Source organism: Pagrus pagrus (assembly GCF_965226575.1).
Source record: "Pagrus pagrus genome assembly, chromosome: 12".
NCBI classification, from domain to species: domain Eukaryota; kingdom Metazoa; phylum Chordata; class Actinopteri; order Spariformes; family Sparidae; genus Pagrus; species Pagrus pagrus.
Window position 1 is genome coordinate 27,499,857 of NC_140196.1, and position 23,644 is coordinate 27,523,500.

At 40.7% G+C, this 23,644-nt stretch overlaps 1 protein-coding gene across 4 annotated transcripts in view; it reads left to right on the top strand.

The window, feature by feature from the left end:
- The first annotated feature begins 4,264 nt into the window (after nt 1–4,264).
- LOC311266281 (uncharacterized protein) overlaps nt 4,265–23,644 on the top strand; it is a 30,221-nt gene continuing 10,841 nt past the window's right edge. The window contains exons 1-10 of one of the 4 annotated variants that reach the window (XM_084368569.1): nt 4,265–4,471; nt 9,301–9,385; nt 11,866–12,027; nt 12,945–13,142; nt 13,498–13,656; nt 14,433–14,513; nt 14,864–15,020; nt 19,251–19,295; nt 19,533–20,000; nt 20,753–22,263. In XM_084368569.1, coding sequence (XP_084224695.1) covers nt 4,410–4,471; nt 9,301–9,385; nt 11,866–12,027; nt 12,945–13,142; nt 13,498–13,656; nt 14,433–14,513; nt 14,864–15,020; nt 19,251–19,295; nt 19,533–20,000; nt 20,753–22,263 — 2,928 coding nt within the window. In that variant the 5' untranslated portion in view covers nt 4,265–4,409. Of the gene's footprint in view, nt 4,472–9,126; nt 9,386–11,865; nt 12,028–12,944; nt 13,143–13,497; nt 13,657–14,432; nt 14,514–14,863; nt 15,021–19,250; nt 19,296–19,532; nt 20,001–20,752; nt 22,264–23,644 lie in introns of those variants that run through there. The other 3 variants (XM_084368570.1, XM_084368567.1, XM_084368568.1) reach the window with 3 other exon arrangements.

Consider the following 23,644-nt stretch of genomic DNA (forward strand, 5'->3'; position numbering starts at 1 on the left):
CGTACCTATAGGGCCTCCCCATTCAAGTCATGGATTTTCTGAAGAAAACAAATAAATAAATATTTGAATTAGATTCACGGGACCTTACCAAATCATATAGCTGTAGTCCAAATCATGTTTTAGTTATAAATGTTTTCGGCTGAAATTTGTCCTGAACATCCAAGAAACACAGATGATAATTGGTCACCTGTATTTGTTTAAATAGTTGTTGCAGAATGGTGACAGTAGCCTAATTAAAATAATTATATTTTACCTGAACGAAGAATCTAAAAATCTCCACTACTTTTCACTTTGTTGCAACCAAATGTTGATTCTGTGTAGTGGGGGGTTCTGATTTGGCATGAAATGATGTTTGACATCATATTACTCTATTCTGCTGCTCCTACCATGTCACACTCAAGAAGCTGTTGCACTATTTGTTTCAACTCTGATCATGGGTAGTGCATGTATACTGCTTGGATTGTAATTGTGAGCTTAATTTTGCCTTTCTATTTTATATTTTCTCCTATCTATATTTTGTTTTACTTCTAAATATGTATTTTTAGCTCTATTTGTCTGAACATATTTTTGCCCTTGTGCTGCTGCAACACACTGAATTTTCCCTCTCTCAATAAAGGCTGTTATGTACTGATCTTCCTGTTTTATCTACATGCAGGCGTGTTCAGCATCTTAGTGTATTTACTTGAAATTGATTCATTTCCGCTGAGAGTTCAAGATTCCCCCTGAGAAAACAACTGAGCTACTGGCCCGCAGGTAATTTAGGTTTGAGACAGCTGCCCTAAGATTTATATGACTGTATGATGGTTCACATTAGGATTGTAGTCTTGGTTTTTAGGTAAGTGATTTCAGTACAATCATTGCAAAATGTCTGCTTTAGCCTTTCTGTGCATGTGTCTGTGTGTTGATTTGTTCTGCAGGGGATATGTTCGTGTTTGTTGTTGTTTTTGTTGTTGAGGGGCCAAGTTGTTGGGGTACTGATACATTCAGACCACACTAGCTGAGAACAATAGACCATCTGTGATCAAGAACAATGGTAATGTCACCATAGATTAGACAGACAGAGGGAAAGAGGCAGGGGTGAGGGGAAAGAGAAAGGGAGGGAGGAGAGTGAGGGGGGAGATAGAAACCTGATCAACATAAGAGAATGAGAGAGAGAATAAAAATAAATAAATGCAAAAATAGATAGATGGACAGACAGACAGAAAGTGTTGTGTTGGAGTGTCATCTCCCCCTTGCAGTGCCCTTTTCACAGATCAGTATTTCTGTTAGCTGTTTTATCTCCCTCTAGTGGTCATAAGGAGTACAACACGTCTGCACCAAATCATAACAGATGTTATCTCAGGGGACTTTTCATGTAGAGCAGGTCAAGATTGTGAGGTACTGTACAACTAACAGACCTTGTTCAGAGGACCAGAGGGGCCTAGCAGAGTAATATGATTTTAGTAACATCACTGATATACAGCTGATATAATAGCAAGATTATGAAAAGCCTTGTAAACGAGGAGGAAGATCTTGAATTCAGAAAAGCCAGTGAAGTGACATAAAAATCAGAATGATATGAAAGAGCTATGAGGTCTAGTGAGTAGTCTAGTTCAGCGTCTTGGACTAACTGTAATTAGGTAATGGAATAGATAGCATTACAGTAGTCCGAGGGGACACAAAATGTATATAATAATAATGATAATAATAATAATAATAATAATAACACCTACAATGTGTATAGGCATGAGCTGCCTGTTAATATATAACATTAGGAGTCACAAGATCAATATTAGCCTGTCTGGTCTTGTGCAGCTGCAGATATCTACAGTAGTCTAGCAACATATATGGAGGGCAGGATGGATCCCCCTGACACATGGCTCTTAATAAAAACTGCCTCGCTTTCCCACACCAATTAGAGAGATGTTCTTTGAGGGAAGACAAAGTCTCTCCCCTTCAGCACTGTTGTTTAACCGTGTTTCTGTCATGCTGGCGAATTGACTGGAACAAACTTGAGACTAATGTGGACGCATTTGAAGAAAATCTTTACTGACAAGATAAATGGGAACCCTTGCTGAACTCACAATTTGCTGATTTGAACAATTTTTCCAGTTCAGTTAATAAGTGTAGGCTACAGTCACTGACTCTGTAGTTCTTTTTTCACACCACCATTTAAACACTCACTTGCAATTACTAGCAACTTAACAGAGTTATCACATCATGATTGACCTGTGTGTCAGAGGTTGTATATTACATTTTAGCTAACAGCGACACTCAGTGATTCTAGTGATTAAATATACAGTTCAGCCTCAGTTTTTAAAATCTGTATATGTTTTTACTAAACCCATAATCCCTTTTCAAAATTGCCCCCTTCTGTGATAAATAGGGCATAAGTGCATATTTAACAGTAACATTTTATCAATACATGAAAAATGTAACAGGATGTTACAAGGCTGTGGAGCACAAATGTATTGTTTGTCAGCTGAGAGAAGAAGATGTGGACAGAATCATGTGGTCCAGTGTGTGTCAGAAGGACCATTAGAAGAAAGAGACAGAATCTCCTCTCATCATTGTTTAACATCAGCAAATGGCCGCCGCTTTGCAACTAGTCGCCTGACCTTTAATGCAGTTGGGACTGAGACTTGATTAGTCACTCCAGCTCCCCCGCATGCCTTCTCTATTCATGTGTGTCAGATCTATCCATCTAAGCGATAGATTTCCACTCTGCAGAGATCCAGGGCATGCTATGGAAACAGGCGTAGTCCACTGTGCCTAGGGACAACAGACAGAGAGGGTTTCACTCAGCGTGCTTCCTTGTCCCCCAAAAGATGGGAGATTACATTTTGTTCAGCTGGGCTCCTGGTTCATGGACCATCCACCTGATGGATGCTTACTTCCATGTCAACGTTGCAACAAAACAGACTTTTGTGTTTTGCAATAGCCTATGAGTATAACAGACTGTTGTCTGGCCACACCCTGGCTGCCTGCACTGGCAACCCTAGTTTTATGAGCACAGGCCCTGGCTCTCCTACACCGTCTGCTGAAGGGTTGGTAGGCACAGGCAGACATTACCGGACTGTGTGCAGTGTTGGGGAGTGTGCTGGTGATGGTGGCTGACCTCTATAGCGACTTTGCAAAAGTTACATAAAACAAAAGGTTTTAACTATCCAGTAAAGTTTGAATGTAGTCATCAGCTTTTCCTCTATATCATTTAATCTTCATGAAAAATAATAAAAACATGAAGAAGCAGCCCTAGTCTGGCCTCTAATGTCTAGCAGGCAGGGAGACATCTTACACTGTCTCAAATAAAATATGAATAATGCGAGCAACTTCATTGGTCCAATGTTGTTGTTTTGTCACAGCAGCACAGATCTATGATGGACCGAAAAGCCTCCAGCAACATCTGACAGGAACTACGGGGGACGGGCAGCAGCACACCAAATGGTGTGCCATATTGATGTCTGTTTACAATTCTGACCCTCATGCTAATATAAGGCAGTAATTTAATTATCAGTGGAGGGGGATTTACTATGTGCCAAACTGAGGATTTGAAGGCTGACATATGGCTGCTCTGTTTCTCTGCTGGAACACACAATGATGAGCACCAGGGAAAACTACAGCTACTGTCAAACAGCCTTTAACACTGTGCTGTAGCCCACTGTATGTTCAAAAGACTGAACATGTGACATTTTAAAAATTAAGCCCAACTGATTGTCTATAAGTTTCTTGCAGGCTAGTCATCATATCAGAGGCTTTATGGTTTCTAGATGTTTTGACAGACAACAACTGAACATTATCTGCAGCCAGCACTGAAGTTATTCTACAGGCTGATCTGAGTGAGGAGGCCACACTGCTGCACCCCCACATATCTCAGATGGGTGTAGGAGGCCTGCAGGATGTTTTCCAGGGGATAAATGATTATGTAATTACTTTTTTGCAGATTGATACCACAGGGATGCGGCACAGGAGAATCGCGAGACCTGCGTCAAGCACACGGGAGAGCTGTAGGAAACGGGATTCTCCTTCAGCGTTAAAGCGACGATTACTGGGCAACGTGGTAAAATGATGCACACAGAGTGGAAACAGCTCTGAGGTTAAACGGATGAAAACATCACATGTTGTTGCATGTTATTGTGTTTGTGTTACTTCTGTCTGGTTAAAGCTAAGATACAACTCCTTCATACCACCTGGTCTTACACTGAAAGGTTACACAGGAAGTACTTTCTATCTGCCTCATTGACGCGTTTGTTGCAGCTGGACTGCGCTCACTGTGTCACGGCAGAGAGGAGTTCCCTCACTGCCCTCAGTCAGGCTGTGTGGTGAGCAGGAGTGCAGGCTCGGCTGGAGGACGGCTGGTCCATCTGCATGCAGCACGAGCTCTGTCGTAACGGAGGCGGCAGCCGGAGGATGAGAGCGCGAGCACTGCAGTAATGATGCGCTTTATCCTGGACTGCCTGAGGACACCGGGGGCGAGGAACCCCAAGGAGGAAGGGTAACAGTACCGCTCAGTTAACCTTTACAGCAGCCAGTCGTGTTGTTTTCATGATGTTAAGGTTGATGTTAAACTTCTCAGTCAGTGTAAGGTAACTGGAGGCTGCCCTTTACATTTAGAGCATCCGTAATTCAGATTGAGCCTTTAAGTGAGAGGCTCCAGTAACCGAGGCCTGCAGCCATCTGAGGGACACTCAGTAGTGTTAATGAGCCTGAGGTTCAGTATGTGGGGCCAAATGTAACTAAGTAAATGTAACCAGTGGGGGAGAGTGGGGCATCCTGTCACACCCTGTGCCTCCACTTCATTCACTCGGTCTCAGTAGGCATCATCACAGTCACTCATTATAATTACTATTATTATTAAATTAATAATACATTCTTTTATATGCCTGTATTATCCTTAGTTCTGTACTTCTCACATTAAAATGGAGGAACATGTGCTGTTACATGGTTAAGTAATGGTGACAGTTATTTGCCCCATCACCGGGTAAGTTGTCACACTATGAGCTGCACATTATATTTTTTAACAAATAAGAACATGTATTAAAGTAAAGGCGTAACTCTCACTTATTTAGTGATATGTTTCAAACACCAGGCTCTGTCAGTGTCAGTGCATGAAAAAACAGCCCATGTAAGTAAATGGACAATTAACAAATAATCAGTGTACTGTGATAAAGTGTGCAGACCAAAAGGCACTCTGAAAAAACAGTTCATAAGTAACAAATCACAGAAAACGAATGGTTTATCCTGAACTATGACTTATTTGAAATTCAAATTTAAAATTAAATGTAACATTTCTGAACCAAACTGACTCAATATAGATAACATGTTGTCAACGATAAAGGCTATGTAGCCTAATCAGTCTTTGGCAGAGTCACAGTGCTGACAGCCTATAAACTGCCAACTGTGGAGTACAAGCCGTATGTGCCGTTAAGTTGCAATGGTTATTGTATTGCATGTATGTAGTTAATTGTACTTATCAAGTTTTATTACTTAAATAGTGCAGTTTATTTGTTTTAATTTCATGGATTGACAAATAGGAAAGTTTACCAGTGTGACAACGTACTCATGTGATAAGATGCCCTGTTACCCCCTACAGTCACTCATGTAGCCTACCCAACATGCTTGCCTTTATTTCAGTCCTCCTATTTTCTACTACTTTAGTCCACCACATTTTAGAATCAAATGACCTAGCCTACCGGCTACACCATGAAAACATTGCTAACTCATACATGTGTCAGCAATAACAAACAAATATATGATACATTTCATAACTCTTCTGCACGTATCTGATCTGTAAATCTGTAAATAAAATTTCTCTTTTGAGAAAAAGAAATCGGAAATCAAAAGGGAGAAATGTATACTTGTATGTATATATATATATATATAGTATATATATATATGTATATATATATATATGTACTGCTGTAAATATACATATATATATATATATATATACAAACATAGATGGAGCGTAATTTTAATACAGCCAATCAAATCTTCCATAAAGCAGTAACATCAATGCAGTATCATAGGCAGAACAGATGGTCAGATTGATCAGCCATCCAGCCAGAAGCCCGCCGCACAACACAAGAGCCACCAGCTCTGAACAGCAACCCACATTAGCTCACGCAAGTCTTCACCTTGTCTAACTTACAAACATGAACACGCGTCTTGCCCTTCTCCTTAGTTGTTGAATCGGCAACCAAACAAACATTCACTGGGGAGAGGTGCATCGTCAGTTTGCAGGCTGGATGGCTAATTAGTTGCTGAGCCGCAGCACATTTAACAGCAAGTAAACGTGCCTGCAAGTGTCACTTGGGTCCATTTAGACGCTGGTGTGGTCCTTACTCTTCAACACCACTAACAACACTCTGCCTGCACATCACATGTAGGCTACAACACAAGTTTGTGAATGTCTCTCATTCTCTAATAGCAGCCCCTACAGGCGGCCAGGGCAAATATTAGATGGTAACCCTGGATTTGTGAAAGTCTAGCGAGATTAGTATGCCTTCACTTGGGTGGGGTTAGGAAAAGATCAGGGTTTGGGTTAAATGATCACCCTCCCGAGATCTTTTCACAGGTCTTGGCCTACCATCTAGAAAGGACCGCATGCCAGCTGCTGTCAATCAAACACAGACAACAACACAATAAAGCCAGCTAAACGGTAAAGGAGCAATTTCTTTCCTCCACTTAATGATTAAAAGGAAATAACTATACATGTTTTTACTTCAAAAAGGGCTAAATAAATGTGTTGACTACACTGCACTACACTGTGAAAGAATCATTTGAGTTCTGACTTTGTCCCTCAGTATTCTGAATTTATAACTTCTGAGAAAAAGGTCAGAATTCTGAGATTAACGTGGAGTTATTGTTTACTCAAAATTCTGATTTCCAAGATTCAAGTCAGAATTCTGAGAATTGATGAATTATCTTTTAAAGAAATGAATTCATGATATGATAATTACCTTATTCTTTTTCAATTGAGTGATTGTGGGTGAAAATAACTCAAGATCACATCATTGTACTGACAAATAATGGAGGCTAAGTACCATGTAACAATACAAAATAAAAAAACAGATAATGCGTATAAGAGAAATGATAAAGACTAATTTAAGTGGATTGGTAAAATGGTATTGGTCATCCACTACATATATCCAATATATCGGGAGAGGGAGAGAGACTGATATGGCCTAATTCAAATCAAAACATTCAAATCAGTTATTATTGAAGTGATTCAGATCCATGTATTACTTTAAACAGGTCAGTTTGTGTTCAAAACCTTGATGATGTGTCATATAGTTGATGATTATTTGTTTGCTTTTATTTTGGAGCTGAAACAATATGATTGAATTATTACATGCACACTAGATGTGCGTGCACATTTTAAAAATACAAATGAGTCTTACAGCTGATAGTACAGTAACTGCAATCAGCCCAACAATTCAAATAAATACGGAGGAATCTTGTAGAGGAGCTTTTAGTGTTTCGCCTCTTAGAACACATTTACAACCAATTTGATGGCTGCTGGGGATACAGTCTGCAGACACACATAACTCATGCTGCAGCAGAACTATGTAACATAATGTTTTTACAAGAATAGGCATTGCTTCAGTATATACTGTATAAGTGGATAAGCTCCAGTTTATATTGTTGACAGCTCCTAGCAAGTAAGACGGACAAATCATGACATTTGCCCCCATTCCTTTTAGAGCTGCAATGATAAATCAGTAAGTTTAGTTTGTTGGTTAATTATTTGGATAATCAATTTATTGGTTTCGAATAATCTTTTCAGAAAAAAATTCAGTTTCCAGCTTCTTAAATGTGAACAGCTTCTTTACTCCTCTATGACAGTGAACTGAATGTCCTGTTCAGTCTGCAGAAGTCCCAAAGATATTCAGTTTACTGTCAGGACATTACTTTGGGCTTTTGGATACAATGATTATACATTTTGTTTTCACTGTCTTTTGGACAATTTATAGACCAGACCACTATATATGATATGCTAACAACAAACAGTGAACATGCACATGATTCTGTTTACACTACGCTTGGTGTCTGTCTGCACACACTGACATGCTCAAGCATGTCTGCTGTGCATTGCCAGAACCAGTGTGGCTCATATCACTCAGCAGGCCCTTGCAAATTTGCATCAAAATATGATTTGTGCTCAAGGTGTTAACAATAACAGCTTTGGGGTGCCCGGCAGAGTAGTTGGTAGTGCATGCATGCCATGTACAGTACGGGCTGTGTACTCGCCACAGCCGCCCAGTGTTCAAATCTGACCTGAGGCAAAGAGCCACACTGCATGTCATCCTCCCTCTCTCAGCCAATTTACTGTCAAAAAAAAAAAGAACTAAGAACTAAGAATAAGAATGATAATAATTTGTGCAGCTTTAATTGTTTTATGTTTGTTTGTTGTAGTCTGCTGAAAAGCATCATTGAATATCTGAACAAGCACTTGAATAAAATGTATATAATGTAACTGTTATTATGCTTCAGTAATGATATAATACACACGTACATGATTTAATTCGTTTTGATTACAATATACAATGATTAAATGTGACTGTAGTAAAATCATAAACCTTATAATAAATTCACGACAGGTATCGGATGATCGAAGCAGAAAAAAATGAAAGTGTTACAGTTAATCATCTGGTCACATGTTTAAAATGCATTCATGATAATTGATCGATTGGTAATGCTCGCCTGTGCAGACTGCTGATTCTGTGCTTCCTGGGATTTTTATGAATGGCTCTATCGATGCTTTCTGTGTGTGTATGTATGTGTGTGTGTGTGTTTGGACTGAAGCATACTGCAGTGGCAGTGATGGTAATGACGATGGAGGGGGAGGAGGAAATAGAGGAGGAGGTGAGAGATGTGTGAGGGTTAGAGAAGCAGCGTGATGGTAGGAGGGAAAAGGAAGGAGGAGAGACATGAAGGGAGGAGACTAGAAGAGAAGAAATAGATTCTCCTATGGATGGAAAAGCCTGCCCTGCTGCTTTCACTGTGACTCATCTCTTGCTATTCTCCCATTGGTGCATTCTGCCTGTATGCATCGATAACCACACACGCACACACACACACACGCACACACACACACACACACACACACACACACAGAAACGTTCACAGAAGCAGCCCCGCCTCCTCTGCAGTGTAGCGACAGCTAGTGAGGGCAGCAATGGAGGAGCCAGCAGTGCAGCACGAAAAAATAGAGGGATCATGGGAAGGAGGGCATGATGGAGGGAAGGCAGACTGGAAGAATGAGTGCTCCCTCTCCTCCCTCCTTAAACACTCCTGTCTCCTTTGCTGGTCGTCTCCCAGGGACACGGACGTCGTGGAAACGGATGAGAGAGCTCTTGCCAAAGCAGCCGAGATCAGAGTAAGAAGACCGCAGCATCTAGCGCTGGTGTGTGTGTGTGTTTGTGCATGTATATTGGGTTTGGGTTTTTATACTCTGTCTGTGTAGATATGTTTTGTGTTGGTGTCATTTTTTTTTTAGTTTGTTATTATGGTGTACAGGACATAAATCATATGTGTGTTTATATATGTAGTGTATCCAGTTAGGGACTCACTGCATTTCCCATGATGCTCTCCTGTGATGTCATGATGCTGTAGGACTAGTGTCAGACTGGATGAAGCTGTAGGTACATGTGCTCAGTGCTAGTCTGGTCTGGCTAATTTTGAGGTACAGTCTTGTAGTCAGGACAAAACCAATCACTAGATGACTTTATAAGACATGATCTGATGGCATCGAACAGGCCTCCAACGGATCATTTACATATAGATAAATCTGTTATTTATTTTCTCAGAAAAAACACAAACGGAAACCTGCAAATATTGGCATTTCAGAACTAGAACCTGAAAATTTACTATCAGAACTGTTGCAGAATATTTTTCTGTTGACCAGTTAATTGAATAAACGTTCGAGCTGCCTGTGTTTGTTTAATTTTCGAGCAGATTTTTAGACATCTACCCAAGATGGGCATACTGGACATCCTGTATTATCAAATTGCTCTCTCTAGTGGTAGGTGGAGGAATCCCACAACATTAAAAAACATAATACTATCCACATTCTGTAGAATTTGGAGTTAAAATACTTAAGGTAGGGGTGCTGTGGGTCGGTAATCAACACAAATCCTAAACCAAAGCGTCTGTATTCAACGACATGTGAATGAGACTCAACAATGAACTATCTCCAGAGTCGCCTGCCCTACCTTTGAACTGAAACGTAATTTAAAATAAGTTTTGGTCTTGTACTGTAATGTCTTTGTTTCCGCCTGCCATTTGCACATATGTCATCCATGATTAATTACGAGCTAAACTCAAACTGTGATGGCAAGATAGCAAGCAGTGGAAAAATGAAATGTTCAAAACGTTACAGATGTTGCGCTGACCAGGAACTATTGGGAAAAGTGCGGCGCAGGTGAAGAATAGTTCAAGCAGCCGCATTGAAATTAAGTTGACTACAGTGAACCGAGCATGGTAGCAGCTACTTAAGCAGTGTCGAAGTATCGACAGCACCCCCTAGTAGACGGCAGCAAACAGTAAGCAGAATACAATAGGCCTTCTCTACTTCACATTAATGTATGTCATAAGAATTGTACCTAAAGAGCCTAATATTTTGTTAGCTTGTAGGCTTACAAGAAACAAGCTATTCTAGGGCTAATTTGTTTACTGGATACATGTGCATGAAATCGACAGCAATGTTCCTTTAAGGGAAAACAAACAAGCAGTTTTGAACCCAGACCCATTTTAGGACATTTCAATTGTTTGTTGTTGTCGCCATGGGCTCTTATGGGTTAAATACTACTACACATTTTCCATACATTATTGGTATTATTGAAACCACTAATTCAGATTAAGCTCAGCTCTTCAACAAACCTTGAAATATTCCACATCTTGTCATTTATACAAAAACAGGACCCAAAAGCAGACACAGAGGCAGGCAGGTTCACAACAAAACCAGACAACTAAACAGTGAAACAAGAACAGAACAAACCATAAATCCAAGGGGAACAAATGCAGAAGAGGGGGAACAATCGCGGACCAGAGAAAAACACAGGAATGATGAATGCAAGATGACAACATGAGTGACAGGAGGAGGAGAACTGAACAGAGGAACCAACAAAGAGTGAGGGAGCAACACAGGCTTAAATACAATTAAACTAAGGAGGGGATAAGGTGCAGGTAGAGAGACACTGGAAACAGGGCAGTGCTAGCGTGACTGATATGAGATAGGTGTGGAGGAGGAGCAAAGTAACACAGGAGAGAAACAAAATTAAGGAACACAGGTGAGAAAACACTTGAAAACATGATCTTCCATATATTATTGATGTTATTCTGCTTTAAAACCAGCAGTGCAGTTTAGCTTCAGCTTTTCAACTTCCAGCATTCACATCGCAATTTCTGCGGAAATTGCCTTCTCTAGTTTTATGCTGCTGTCAATCACAGTAGTGATTAATTGATAAGTCCATCGAAATAACTATTTTAATAATCGCCGTAGGGTATAAATAATTTTTCAAGCAAAAGATGTCAAATATCTGCTGGTTGCAGCTTCTTTAATGGAAGGATTTGCTGCTTTTACTTGTCATTTGTAAAAGCAAATGTCTTTGGGTTTTGGACTGTTGGTTGGACAAAAGGAGCAATTTCAATATGTCACATTGAGCTCTGGGAAATTGTGGTAAGCATTTTACACAATTTGATGGATTTTTGATTGATTCAATTATTTTTTATTAAATTATGATATAGATACAGCCCTGTTTACATGCATGTTTTTATCATTGCACAGTTTGAATCATTCATAATTTCTAATGTGTGTGTGTGTGTGTGTGTGTGTGTGTGTGTGTGTGTGTGTGTGTGTGTGTGTGTGTGTGTGTGTGAGACTAGGAGCTGGAGAATGCTGTGGCGGTGGAGAACATAGAGCTTCAGGAGCAACAATCAGACCGGAAGGAGCTGGAGGAGACTCTGGATAAATTAGAGAAACATAAAGAAAAGCTGGTACAGCAGATAAAGACAATAAGACAGCTCTGCTATGAAGAGAGTCAGCAGGTAATGATGAACCACTAACTTCTTAAATTCATTAAATACAGAATGTTATAAATGAATAACGATGTGCAGGGAAAATTCAAATACTGCCTCTGTTATACTGCACTGTTGTCCAGGTTGTTAAAGGGTTTCTAATAAGATATTTCTGAGTAACCAGTTCACACTGAACTAAGTGGAGGTCGACTAAACAAGATTTAATTGGAAAATTTGACCCAAAAATAACTCATAGGTTTTGTTACTCACCTCCATGCTGACGGGTTGCGGTGGCAGCAGGCTCAGCAGGGTATACCAGACATCCCCTCCCCCAGCAATGCTTCTTTGCTCAGGGCAGGAGCTCATCCCCCAAGCGGAGGGGAATCCACCTGCATATTTTTAATGCTGCCATGTTACATAATACTAGAATGTTGGTAAATACCTAATAAAAAACAATTAGCCCCGTCTTTCACAGAAAGCATCAGTGTAATATCAGCGTTATCATTTACAAGAGGCTTAGCCTCCCCAGTTATTATTATTGCTTATGATTAATGATGTCTTAATTGAATTTGTGATTTGAAGAAGTGAATTTTGTAAATTACAAGAACTGTGGTTGAAATGGCTTAAATAAAGGAGTATTAACTAGCAAACATCCCTTTTCTTTATATCTCAGATGGATTGGTTGTTGTCTGTATATGATCTCTGCAGGCTGGTGTATGTATGATATAGACATGACTAACAATGGTTTATTTAAGGAATAAGCACCACTATTTATCAGTTTGATGTTTGTTTTGTTTGCTTGAAGATTAAGAGTGAACCAGCAGGTGGTGAATCTTTTTCTCCAAAAACAATCTAACTGAGTGTAAATGGCCGCAGCGGAAACACGACCATTCCATCTAAACAAATCCCTGTAATCACACGACAATGGCTCTCTACTTTCTTTCCAGATCCTGTCTCTACAGGCAGATGAGATGCAGAAGGAGAGCCAGGTGGAGGAGTATGAGAGGGAACTTGCCAGAGCCAGGTGGAGGCTGAGGAAGCTCAGAGAGGAGGTGAAGCAGGCCAAAAGGAAGGTGGACGAGGCTGGAGAGAGGAACAATCCTTTGCAAGACTCCATCAGACAGTCCTACGAAGAGATCCTGCAGGTACAAGAGGATATGCATGTGTTATGTGTGTGTATTGTATGTGTGTGTTTGTGTGTATCTGTGATAGCAACAGTAGGCCTGAATAAAATCATCTCTGCTAAAAAAGTATTTATCATATTATTCATTATATGCTTTAGATCATCATCATTTATTATCATGACTTAGCTGGCAAAGCCAGAATGCACCTGTTCTACCTCCTGATTATAATATGTTGATGTTTTTTTCATTTACTGATTTATATCACCAGTAGTAGTATAGTAAATATACACAGTTTTTGAGTGAAACAGCACTGTTGTATATACAAATTCCAGTTTTGCATTTCTTTTTTATACTTATTCCATACTTTTCCTTGTAGGAGGAGCACACTCTGTGTTCTCTGTCAGGAGGTGCAGTCACTCCAGAGAGCCAGCTGGAGGAGTCGACATCTCCTGCAGACACCACTGAAGATGATCCGCTCCCTATGAAGCCGTGGGGGAGGAGCCAGTCACTGCCAGCCTATGCTGACCTGATAATGGTACATCACAGTAATCATGCTGAGTACTATTTTAAACATGTTTGAGCCTGGAAAAGACTATTACAGTAACAACACTGTAGACTCTTTGGTATGTCACTTTATTATGTTTCCGAGCACCTACATTATTATCATTCACTTCTTTGGTAAAATCTGATTACTGCACAGTGACAACACTTGAGTAATGTCATACCCCTTTCACATGGGCCAAAAAACACACTTACACCTGCTAACATCTGGCTTTTGTATGCAATGTGAATGTAGATTTTCAGGATTTATTCCGGGTCAGTTGACCCTGCAGTAGCCACAGGTATGTATCGCCTCAGCTTGGCTGACTTTAACTTCTTCTGAATGTATTCTGAGGAAGTATATGATCTGCTGCTTTCTACTGTTACCTGTTGTGATGACGAATGAGACACACAAGGGGAATGAAAACAAAAAGGCAAACTCATCCACTGGCAATGTGAACGGAGTTAATTGCTGACTATTGCCGGGTTTACCCGTGTCTAAAAGCCCCACATATACAGTACACACTAATTTCCGTTTAAAAGTGGTATTAGTTTGGGCTTGCAGTCTACAAATTTATAACAACAAGGCCGCACCTTCCTAGTTTACAGTTGGGGTGTGACAGCTGTAGCAGCAATTTTAATTATTTGGAGAAATTTTTCGCTGTTGTCATTAAAATTGAGCTGTCACATTCAATATAATGTAGGTATGACTGCCTTTATTCAACTGATCCAGCTGCATTTTCTTTCTTTTCTGTCTGTGTGGGTGACTAGAGGGCCAGTGGCTCGTCTTTCTGCAATAATCTAGCAGGTACCAGAGAAGAAGTGGATGACAGTGGAACCAGCTCACCAAAGGTAGCTTCTTTACCGCATATATTTTTTAAAAATTTTACAGCATGCACACACAGTAGTTTCTTGGGAGAATATATGGAGCTCATGAGAAAATATCATGTGCACAAGCGCTTAATTTGTAAATCAGGTTACCATGGTGATGTACCCCCCGGTAAGGAGTGAACCTGTGTTGTAACACTGAAAACCCAGAGTTGACTCTGAAGTTACCTCACCACCCACAAGTGCTGCTTCATAGGTGGTCCCTGAAAGGAAAGGGTGACATTTTGAAGCTGGAACCAGCTCCAACTCCAATACCAAGATACCAACCAACCAGCAGTGGCACCGTTCAGTTAACGTGTTGTCATGTCTTACAGATGGACAGATCGGACATAGAGGATGACCCAGAGGAGGGGGAGATCAACAGTGAAAGGGAAAAAGAGAGAGAGAAGGAAGATTCACCTATTAATGCAAACCCTCTGAACCAACTGGACTTCTACCAAGCTGACCCCTTCGCCCACTGTCAGAGTGATCGTATGTATCAAATATATGAAGCCTAAATCAGATTTGTTTAATCTTTTATTCCTCTGTCCGTCACGGCATAGATTGTACTGGTAAAATGTTTTGATTTGAGGTCTAGGGGATTTAATTACAACTAAGCCTTCTAGGTGTACCAGCTACTAACAGGCCATGCAATAAGACAGTTTCTGAAGTGTGCTTGACCTAAATGTTGTACAGTTCCATCTCAACACTTGAGCATTGGCAGGCTGGAATTTTGCTATTTGTCATCGCTCGCCACATAAAAATACCTGTGTAGAAAACCTACAATCTGACTCTTTCAGTCCAATCAGGAGAGACAAGTCAATGAAGTCAAGAAAATGTTTATGACAGCAGATGATGCGATAATTGAGTCTTGTCAGAAAGTCTTTTGCAATGAGACTATACAGGGAGATTTTGTGATCGAGGGGCATCTGCCCTGAGCAGCAGCAAGAAAAATCCCCCCATGGCATCCAGACACTGGTGGGGGTGCTGGCAGATGACTCTTCTGAGACTGGAAGGCTGATGACATGATGAAGCTGATGAATCTGCAAAGACTGGGCGGTCATGGGGAGGTGAATGGGGCGTGCAAAACAGCAGCATGAATGAACTAAAGGCAGAGAGAGCATCATTTTTAAAAAGATAGCAGCAAGATGATAGGCTGACAGTGAATGTGTGTCACTGTGCTATTGGATAGATGTGACCAGCTGATGCAAACAGCTGAAATCAATAAGGCAGCACATTAGGACACCGTGAGCATGAGTGAGAGGAGTGAATGATGTGATGGTAGGAGTTATAAACTAAAAGCAGAAACATCCAATAAAGTAGTCTTCCTGTCTGAACTTTCACTAAAGCTTCATTTAGCATTACTTGAAAGTATAATTTCAATAGACAAGCTATTATGACATAATTTGGTCATCCAACTTGATCTATACGACAAGAACTGAAAAAGCATCAGCCATTGTTACACTGTTATTTTTCGTACAGTCAGCCGCGTCTCTTCCCTCCTGAGCAGCTACCACATTAAGTGAATTTCAAGCATTATCAGGAGGTTCAATAACTCCAGTAACATACCAAAACTGCGTAGAGAAGGCATGAACCAAACTGCTTACATTCTGCCTTTGGCTATCTTGAAAATTAACAGGGTTTGCTGGCTAATCAGTATTATACAGACTGGCAATTATATATCAAGCAATATCTGGGGTTAAATGAATAGAATCCAATTTGTCTCCCTCCAGTGCTCAAGGGACTGTGCAGCACACTGCAGTTTCATAAAATGTATACAGTACGTCTTTAATGCATTGTTGTTATTGTTGTTTGAGAGTACAAAGTACATTATTCACCTTCCCAACACTGTATGGACTGGTAAGTCCAGGCCCCAACTCGTCACATGTCCCTGGAGTCAGGGTCACTTGGTCTTCTTGATTGGTCTGCACTGCCAAAGCCAAGTTTTAACTTGCCACTTCACATGCTGGGTGTAACCCGGCTCAAGAAGAGGAGACATAAAACATCCCCTGGAGATTTTGAATGTACAGTCTTCTCTGTTGACCACTTCTGTAGTAATCTCAAAGGCCAAATATGAGCTTGGATGGACTTAAACAGAGAGATTTAGGTTGAGAGTCCCAATTGGCAAACAACAGAAGAGGACAGCCACCTCCCTACTCCCTACTTGAGATGAGTCTCCACTAACATTAGAACCATTGATTTTATTGCTATGAAACCTTCCAGTAGAGCCTGGTTACAAAACATTTTACAGTATATCAAAAAGGTAACTTTGTCAAGTTAATAGACCCAACTCAAAAAAAATTAGATAATACTTGAGGTCTATCTGCAACATGGCTATAACCAAGCTTGGATGTAACAACCGACTACCTGTCTGACTGGGTAGTACAAGGGGGACCTTGCCAGAAAAAGAAAGAGCAGTATAGCCTCTAACCAGGGTTCGAGTTACGTGGAAGCCAATGGGAGCTGAGCTGCCATAAGGTAGGGTATGAGCTCCCAGGAGTGAAATCACAGATCTGTGGGGGTCTCTAGTCTCAAGTAAATTACCAAAAAACATTATGTTAATAACAAATGATGAGTTTTTCAATGTAATGGGTAATTTTTACATTAATGTTATAAATACTGTAGGTAAAAAGAGGAACTACGCACCATATTCTCTCACAGTGACAGTGTCAATGACCACGTTACTGTAATTTTCTCTCTCTAGGGTCTGCACATACATTTTCTTATTTGAATTAAATAATGATAATGAATTTTAAAAAATAATAATGATCTACTTTACACAATTCTTGCAAGAAGTGGGCTGCTGTGTGTATGTGAAAGTCATGGATATGGACCACATAATTAAGTGATGAATGTCACTAATAATGTCAACATTAAGATGTTTCTTAAAAAGTGTCAGTTTCTCCACTTATCATCGCTGTAAAAGCCTGTTACTTCTTTGGAGAAAGGAAAACGGAGAAAGTTGCAAGACTCCCTTAAAAAAACGCTCAATTTTGAAACTTTTTGCAATAGGAGAAACTGTATACAAGTTGTAAAACACTGTCTACAACACATTCTTGACTATTTGGGTGTACTTGTTCCTTCGGCAAGCGTTATACACATTTTTTCTTTGTGTAAAAACAGAATCAGTTTGTTCTCATGATGTCGGTATAGGCCTATATTTTCATAGTTAATGTCTATGTCTTGTATGCACTATTATCTTATGTATCTACTTTTATCCTAACGTTGGTGAGGGTTACTTATCTTACAGACCCCCACAAAGCTCAGATTATAACTCAACCCTGCCTCTGAATATCTTGTTACCACACTCACTACGTTAATAGATATTAAAGTTCACAGAAAATGGCTAGTAGGCTGCTATTTGCTTTGGCAAGTTACATATTTTTTGTAAAAATGTGCAGCTAGGGAGGGACTCACGAATATTCCAGTCTGGAGGTGTTCATACAGAGGCTGTTTGTTAGCAGCCTTTTGCAGTTGCTTTAGCAACATGTAAAGGCCCGGTACCCAGAAACACTCTGACAGCATCCTTCTTTTTAAACATCCAGGACAGCATTATAAACACTCATTTTCATGGAAATTACAAACACTTAAATATTATTAAGAATACCTTCAAAATACAGAGATCTGCCACAACATTAAAACCACCAACTTAATATTGTGCATGTTCCGCTTGTGCAGCCAAAACAGCTATGATCTGTTAAGGCATGGTCCCAAGACCTCTGGGGGTATCCTGCGATGTCTGGCACTGGGACTTTTGTGGTGGATCCTTTGGATCCTGTATGTTGGGGGGTTGGCCCTCCATAAATCGGACTTGTTCGAGCACATCCCACAAACGCTTGATCGGATTGGGATCTAGGAAATTTGGAAGCCCAGTTTGCCTTAGGCTCTTTTACCTCAAGCTGTTCCTGAGCAGTTTTTGTGGTGCGTCAGGGCGCTGGCATCAGGGAGTGCCGTTGCCATAAGGGGGTGTACTTGGTCCACATTGGTGTTTGGATGGGTGGTATGTCTCATCTCTCATTGTCTTGTCCGCTTGATCCCTATTGGGGTTGCGGGGTGTTGCCGCTTTGTCCCCCTTTTGGGGGGTTGTGGGGCTACTGGGGCCAAATCCAGTTCTCAGAGGACGAAGGCCAGGGTACACCCCTGGATGAGTCGCCAGCTCATCGCAGGGCCCTCTGATGGCAGAGGCTGCCTCGCAAGGTGCCAACTTCGCATCAGGAGCAATTTGGGCTGGTATGTGTCAAATGGTATCCACATGAATGCCAGTACCCAAGGTTTCCCAGGAGAACATTGCATTGTAACAGGATGATCATTGTTATTCATATCACCTGTCAGTGGTTTTAATGATGTGGCTAGTTGGTGTAACTGTCTTGCCATTGTTAGGCCTAATACTGCTGTATATGTGAGATTTAGAGAAAGACATATGTGATAAAAACACTTAAAGATTGATTTTGACTTTATGGGAATTTTAATTCCTACACTTGGTCTTATTGTGCAGTTTTTACTGATTATTCAGCCAGGATACCGTTATACAAATTTGCCCCCTTCACCCAATTGAATGTTTTAAAATGTTTAACCATTTTCGGTTTCTTCATGAATTATGTTCAAAAGTGAATGATGGATGTGACTTGTACTGGATTTATGCTGTGACTCAAGTTTTTCTTTCCTAACGTGTTATTGGTTGTATATAGTCATTTCTGAATTTCTTTCTCACTTGACTTGTAGATGACCTCTTCAATGAAGACCTGTTCCCTAAAACTGACACATCAGGTAAGAAATAATACACTACTAAATGCAGTATTATTACTTGTAATAATTCTTGGCCCATTGCTTTTACATACAATCTTTCTATCTGCTGCTCTCTTACTAGATTGTTAGAAAGTACTTGTGTCATGTTTCTTGATTTAAACTTTTATCTTTATGATCTTTATGTTTTCAAAATGATCTAAAATGTTAAAAGAATTATACATGAATTATATACAGTTTTTTAAATAATCTGTTTGCCAGATGGATTCGCTTCAGACCCTTTCAAAGGCAGTGACCCCTTTGCAGCAGATATTTTGTTCCCTGAGGTGAACGTCGGCTCTAATGGCGGGGCAGGAAATGTTGGTGATGAGGCAGACACCAGTCTGTCCTGTGCTGAAAACAAAGCCTCAACAGGAACTCAGTGCTTTGAGTCTGAATTCCCAGACGAAGACAGTGACATAGAGATCAGCTATAGTCGTGAGGACCTTGATGCCATTGCTGTGGCTGATGATTGTTGTGGATTTAAACCCATTCAGAGCTCATCAGAGGAGTTGGGGCCAGAGCCCATTCGGGGCTGGAGGTCCCAGGGTCAGTATTCTATAGAATCAGATCCTAATGGGTATGAGCTGGACCTTGGTGCTGTCTCCCCTCCCTCTGACATAGAAGAACACAGTCTGGGATCTCTAGCTGGAGAGGTTAACATGGAGGCAACGGAAGGACTGGAACAAGGTAGTTCATACTCAAATACTTTACCAATTTCTGCAGTTTTACACTAATTTCAGTTACATTTTACTTTTTTTTCATTGTATGTAAAAAAAAAAAAAAATCAATCAATTTAAACATTTCCACCTTGTGCAGGCACATCTTTGCCTCATTTTGTGCCACCCTGTAGAGCTTTGTTTGTTCACTTCCACTCAAGTCTCTCTATAGACCTAGATCTAACTAAAAATGCGCTTTGTGTTCAGTCTGACAACACCTTAAGGATGCATTGTAGAGCATGTTATGTACATACATACATACATACATACAACAGAGTGCATACTGTATATCTGCTTGCAGTACTTGTCATTGAAAAAAGCCTTTATGCCATACAAATGTGAATTACTGCAAAACAGATGTATTAGATTGAATTTAATACTCTGAATACAATGGTCTCAATTGTGTTATATGTTGGTTTCAATGACTTTCTAAATTAGTAGCAAGACTATTTGTCCAATGATTTGTTTTCTGAATCATATATTCTTCTATGTGTAGTTTTCTATATTTTTTTCTATATTTTTGGACATTGACAGCATCCTCTTTTTAGGCCTTAAAACATATGGCTGTGGTGTTTCAAATTGTTTAGCATGGAAGATTAACATGAATGTAATTTTATTAAATCTAAAATAAATGTAACTTTGTTGCCTTTTGGGCTGCCTAAAAAATCTTGCCCATGATGGTTTATACTTCTTGCCTTGACCCCTTGTTGTTTCTTTTCCTAGGTCTGAGTGCTGGTTCAGCTCAGGCTGCTCCTGTTCTTGGCGAACAAGTCCTTGTGGAACCAGACTGGACAGGCAAAGTAGAGCAAACCCTGTTACGTGATGTTACCTCCAGTCAGGGGGAAGAATGGGTTAGAAACATTGAAGAGGAACCCGTAAACCCTGCAACTCCCCAAAACTCTCTAGACTACCAAAACCTCAGTAACCAGCCTGACTCAGATGAGAACAGAGAGCTGAGCTTTGAACTGAGCTATGAACCAACCAGTCAGTCTTCCTTTGACCCATATGGGTTTAAACTCAGTCCAGAACATTCTAGTCACACCCTCTTAGACCCTGATGAAGCTGAACTAAGCCCAGAACCTGCTGAAAATGAGCTGACCCTTGACCATGAGCCCACCTCTTCTCAACCAGACCAGTTGGACTTTGATCACTATGGGTTTGACATCTCTTCCTCGCAAATGCCACGTGACTCTGATCCTTATGGCTTTAAACTCAGCCCTGAGGAAGAGAACCAGGAGGTACTGGACCATTGTGGCCATGATAACCAGGAGGCAATGGACCTTTGCACATATGACAACAACAAGCAAGTGGAACCCTCTAACTATAGCAACCAGGAAGCGCTGGAACCTCATGCCCATGAAAACCAAGAAGTGCTTGAACATTGTAGCCACATTAACCAGGAACTGCTGGATTTGTGTAACAATGGAAACCAAGAAGTGCTGGAACCTTCTGGCCTTGACAACAGGGAGTTAATTAGCAATGAAAACCAGGAGCCCCTGGATCTCTGCAGTCATGACAACCAGGAAGTGGTGGAACCCTATCGCAATATCTCCGTTGAGGAACTACTTGAACCTTGTAACTATGATAACCAAGAAGTGCTGGAACCTTGTAGCCATGGCAATCGGGAACTGCTGGATTTCTCCCTACCTGAAAATCAGGAAGTGCTGGATTTAGATAACCATGGCAACCAAGAATTGCTGGATTTTGGTAGCAAAGAAAATCAGGACGTGCTTGTTTCAGGTTGCCATGACAACCTGGAACTCCTGGATCTTGGTAGCAATGAAAATCAGGAATTGCTAGACTTAGGTAGCCATGACAACCAGGAGGTACTGGACATGTTGAGTAAGGAAGTTTTCCCAGAAGCGAACAATAACCAATGCATTGTGGAACCAGAGCCCAATGTCAGTTCATCCAATAACAGCTCAGACAGCGATGTGGCATCAGAGGACTTGCTGGGACTCGAACTCAGTAATTCCAGTATCTGCAACAAATCAAACACCAATACTGCTGATACCCTCAACATGTCTGCTAACAAGGATTTCACTACATCCAATGCTCCAACCAGTCACAACTTGTTAGAGGGTGATCTGGGCTCAGTTTTTGGGGCTGGAGGATATATCGGTTGTCCTGATGTAGCTGATGACCTAGAGCCTCTGGGCATAAGGCAGGCGAACCCAGTCGCAGAGCCAGTACAACCAGTCAGACCAGTAAGGCCTCCTCGACCCTCGCTTAGGGTAAGTTTGAAACCACACACGTGACTAGTTAATATTCTTTTGATTACAGGTCTTAATGAGCCACTCTGTTCTTTGTATCCAAGACCCTGGACCAAGTTCGTCCAATATTAGAGGGTAGGGGTAGGGTAGTTGTCCCATGTAGTTTCTGTTGAAGTCCACAATTGGATTGGGTTTGACTATGCTTGGATTACTTTTGGCTCAGGTTTCAATTAGTTTGTTTTTCTTCCCAATTCATTTTTGCACCCTTGAAGATAGGCTGAGCTATATGGCCTTAAAATAATATTACAATATTTTAAGGCTATTACGATATTTGCTATTATGATCATGTAATCTCCTCAAAGCATATATATATGTTTATATTTATATACTTATTCTGTCATTTTTTCAACAAGCTATTAACAAAGAAATATCATGCTGCTGGTTTTCTTTCACACAGCACAACACATCACCATGTACTCGCATCATGCTGAACTGATCTACATCCTTAATTTCTTTATTATAATTAAAATCAATCATTAATCTGGCTTTGACCATCCTACTGAACAATAGTGTCGGATCAATGTCTAATGAGTCATCAATTTTCCTCTTCCATCTCACATCTTTGCTTGTCCCAACATGAAGTTAATAAGTTGACATTTGTGTTTGGCTGACTTTCTTTATTTAAAACCAAGAAAGAACGTTTGTTTGGAGAAAATCTCCAACACAATTTTTCTGAGTAACCTCTCCAACAACATGAACAATGGCAGCAGGCGCACACACTGAATAACAGTGGATCCCAGTTTCTTTGTCAGGCAAGAAAAAGGACCATTATCACTCACACTGTTATTAGTAACAGACAGAAAGGCATTGACTGCACCGTCTAAGAGCCTCCACTGAAATCAGTTACTTTATTTGTTAACAGGGGCTTATATAAACCCCTCCAGGCAGGTCTGACATCACCTCCCAGGTGCAGGTGACCTCGCCAAAGTTGTAGTTTGTTTTATGTTCAGACACGTAACCATCAGTCTGTACAGAGCTTTACCCCTTACCTCTTCAAAGATCATCAAAATACAACTTCTCTCATCCAGAAAAGAGCCAGCACAGTTATCAAACCTGGGCCGAACACCTAAACAAGGAAAAGGATAATCTGCATTAGGCACAGTCACACCGTTACAATAGTCCTTAAACAGGAGACACTCGTGTCCAGTCAGACAGTGTTTCCAGGGTCCAAGCAGCTTGCTGATGATCCTCACAGATCTTACTCCCAGGCTCTCTGCTAGTCCAGCAATGTCCATTACAGACCCAAGGGTTAGAATCCCTGATCTGCAGAACATTTCTATCACTGTTGATCCTGCTCAGCAGGGGTTGTCGAAACGTCCTCCATGCACCACCTCAACAACCA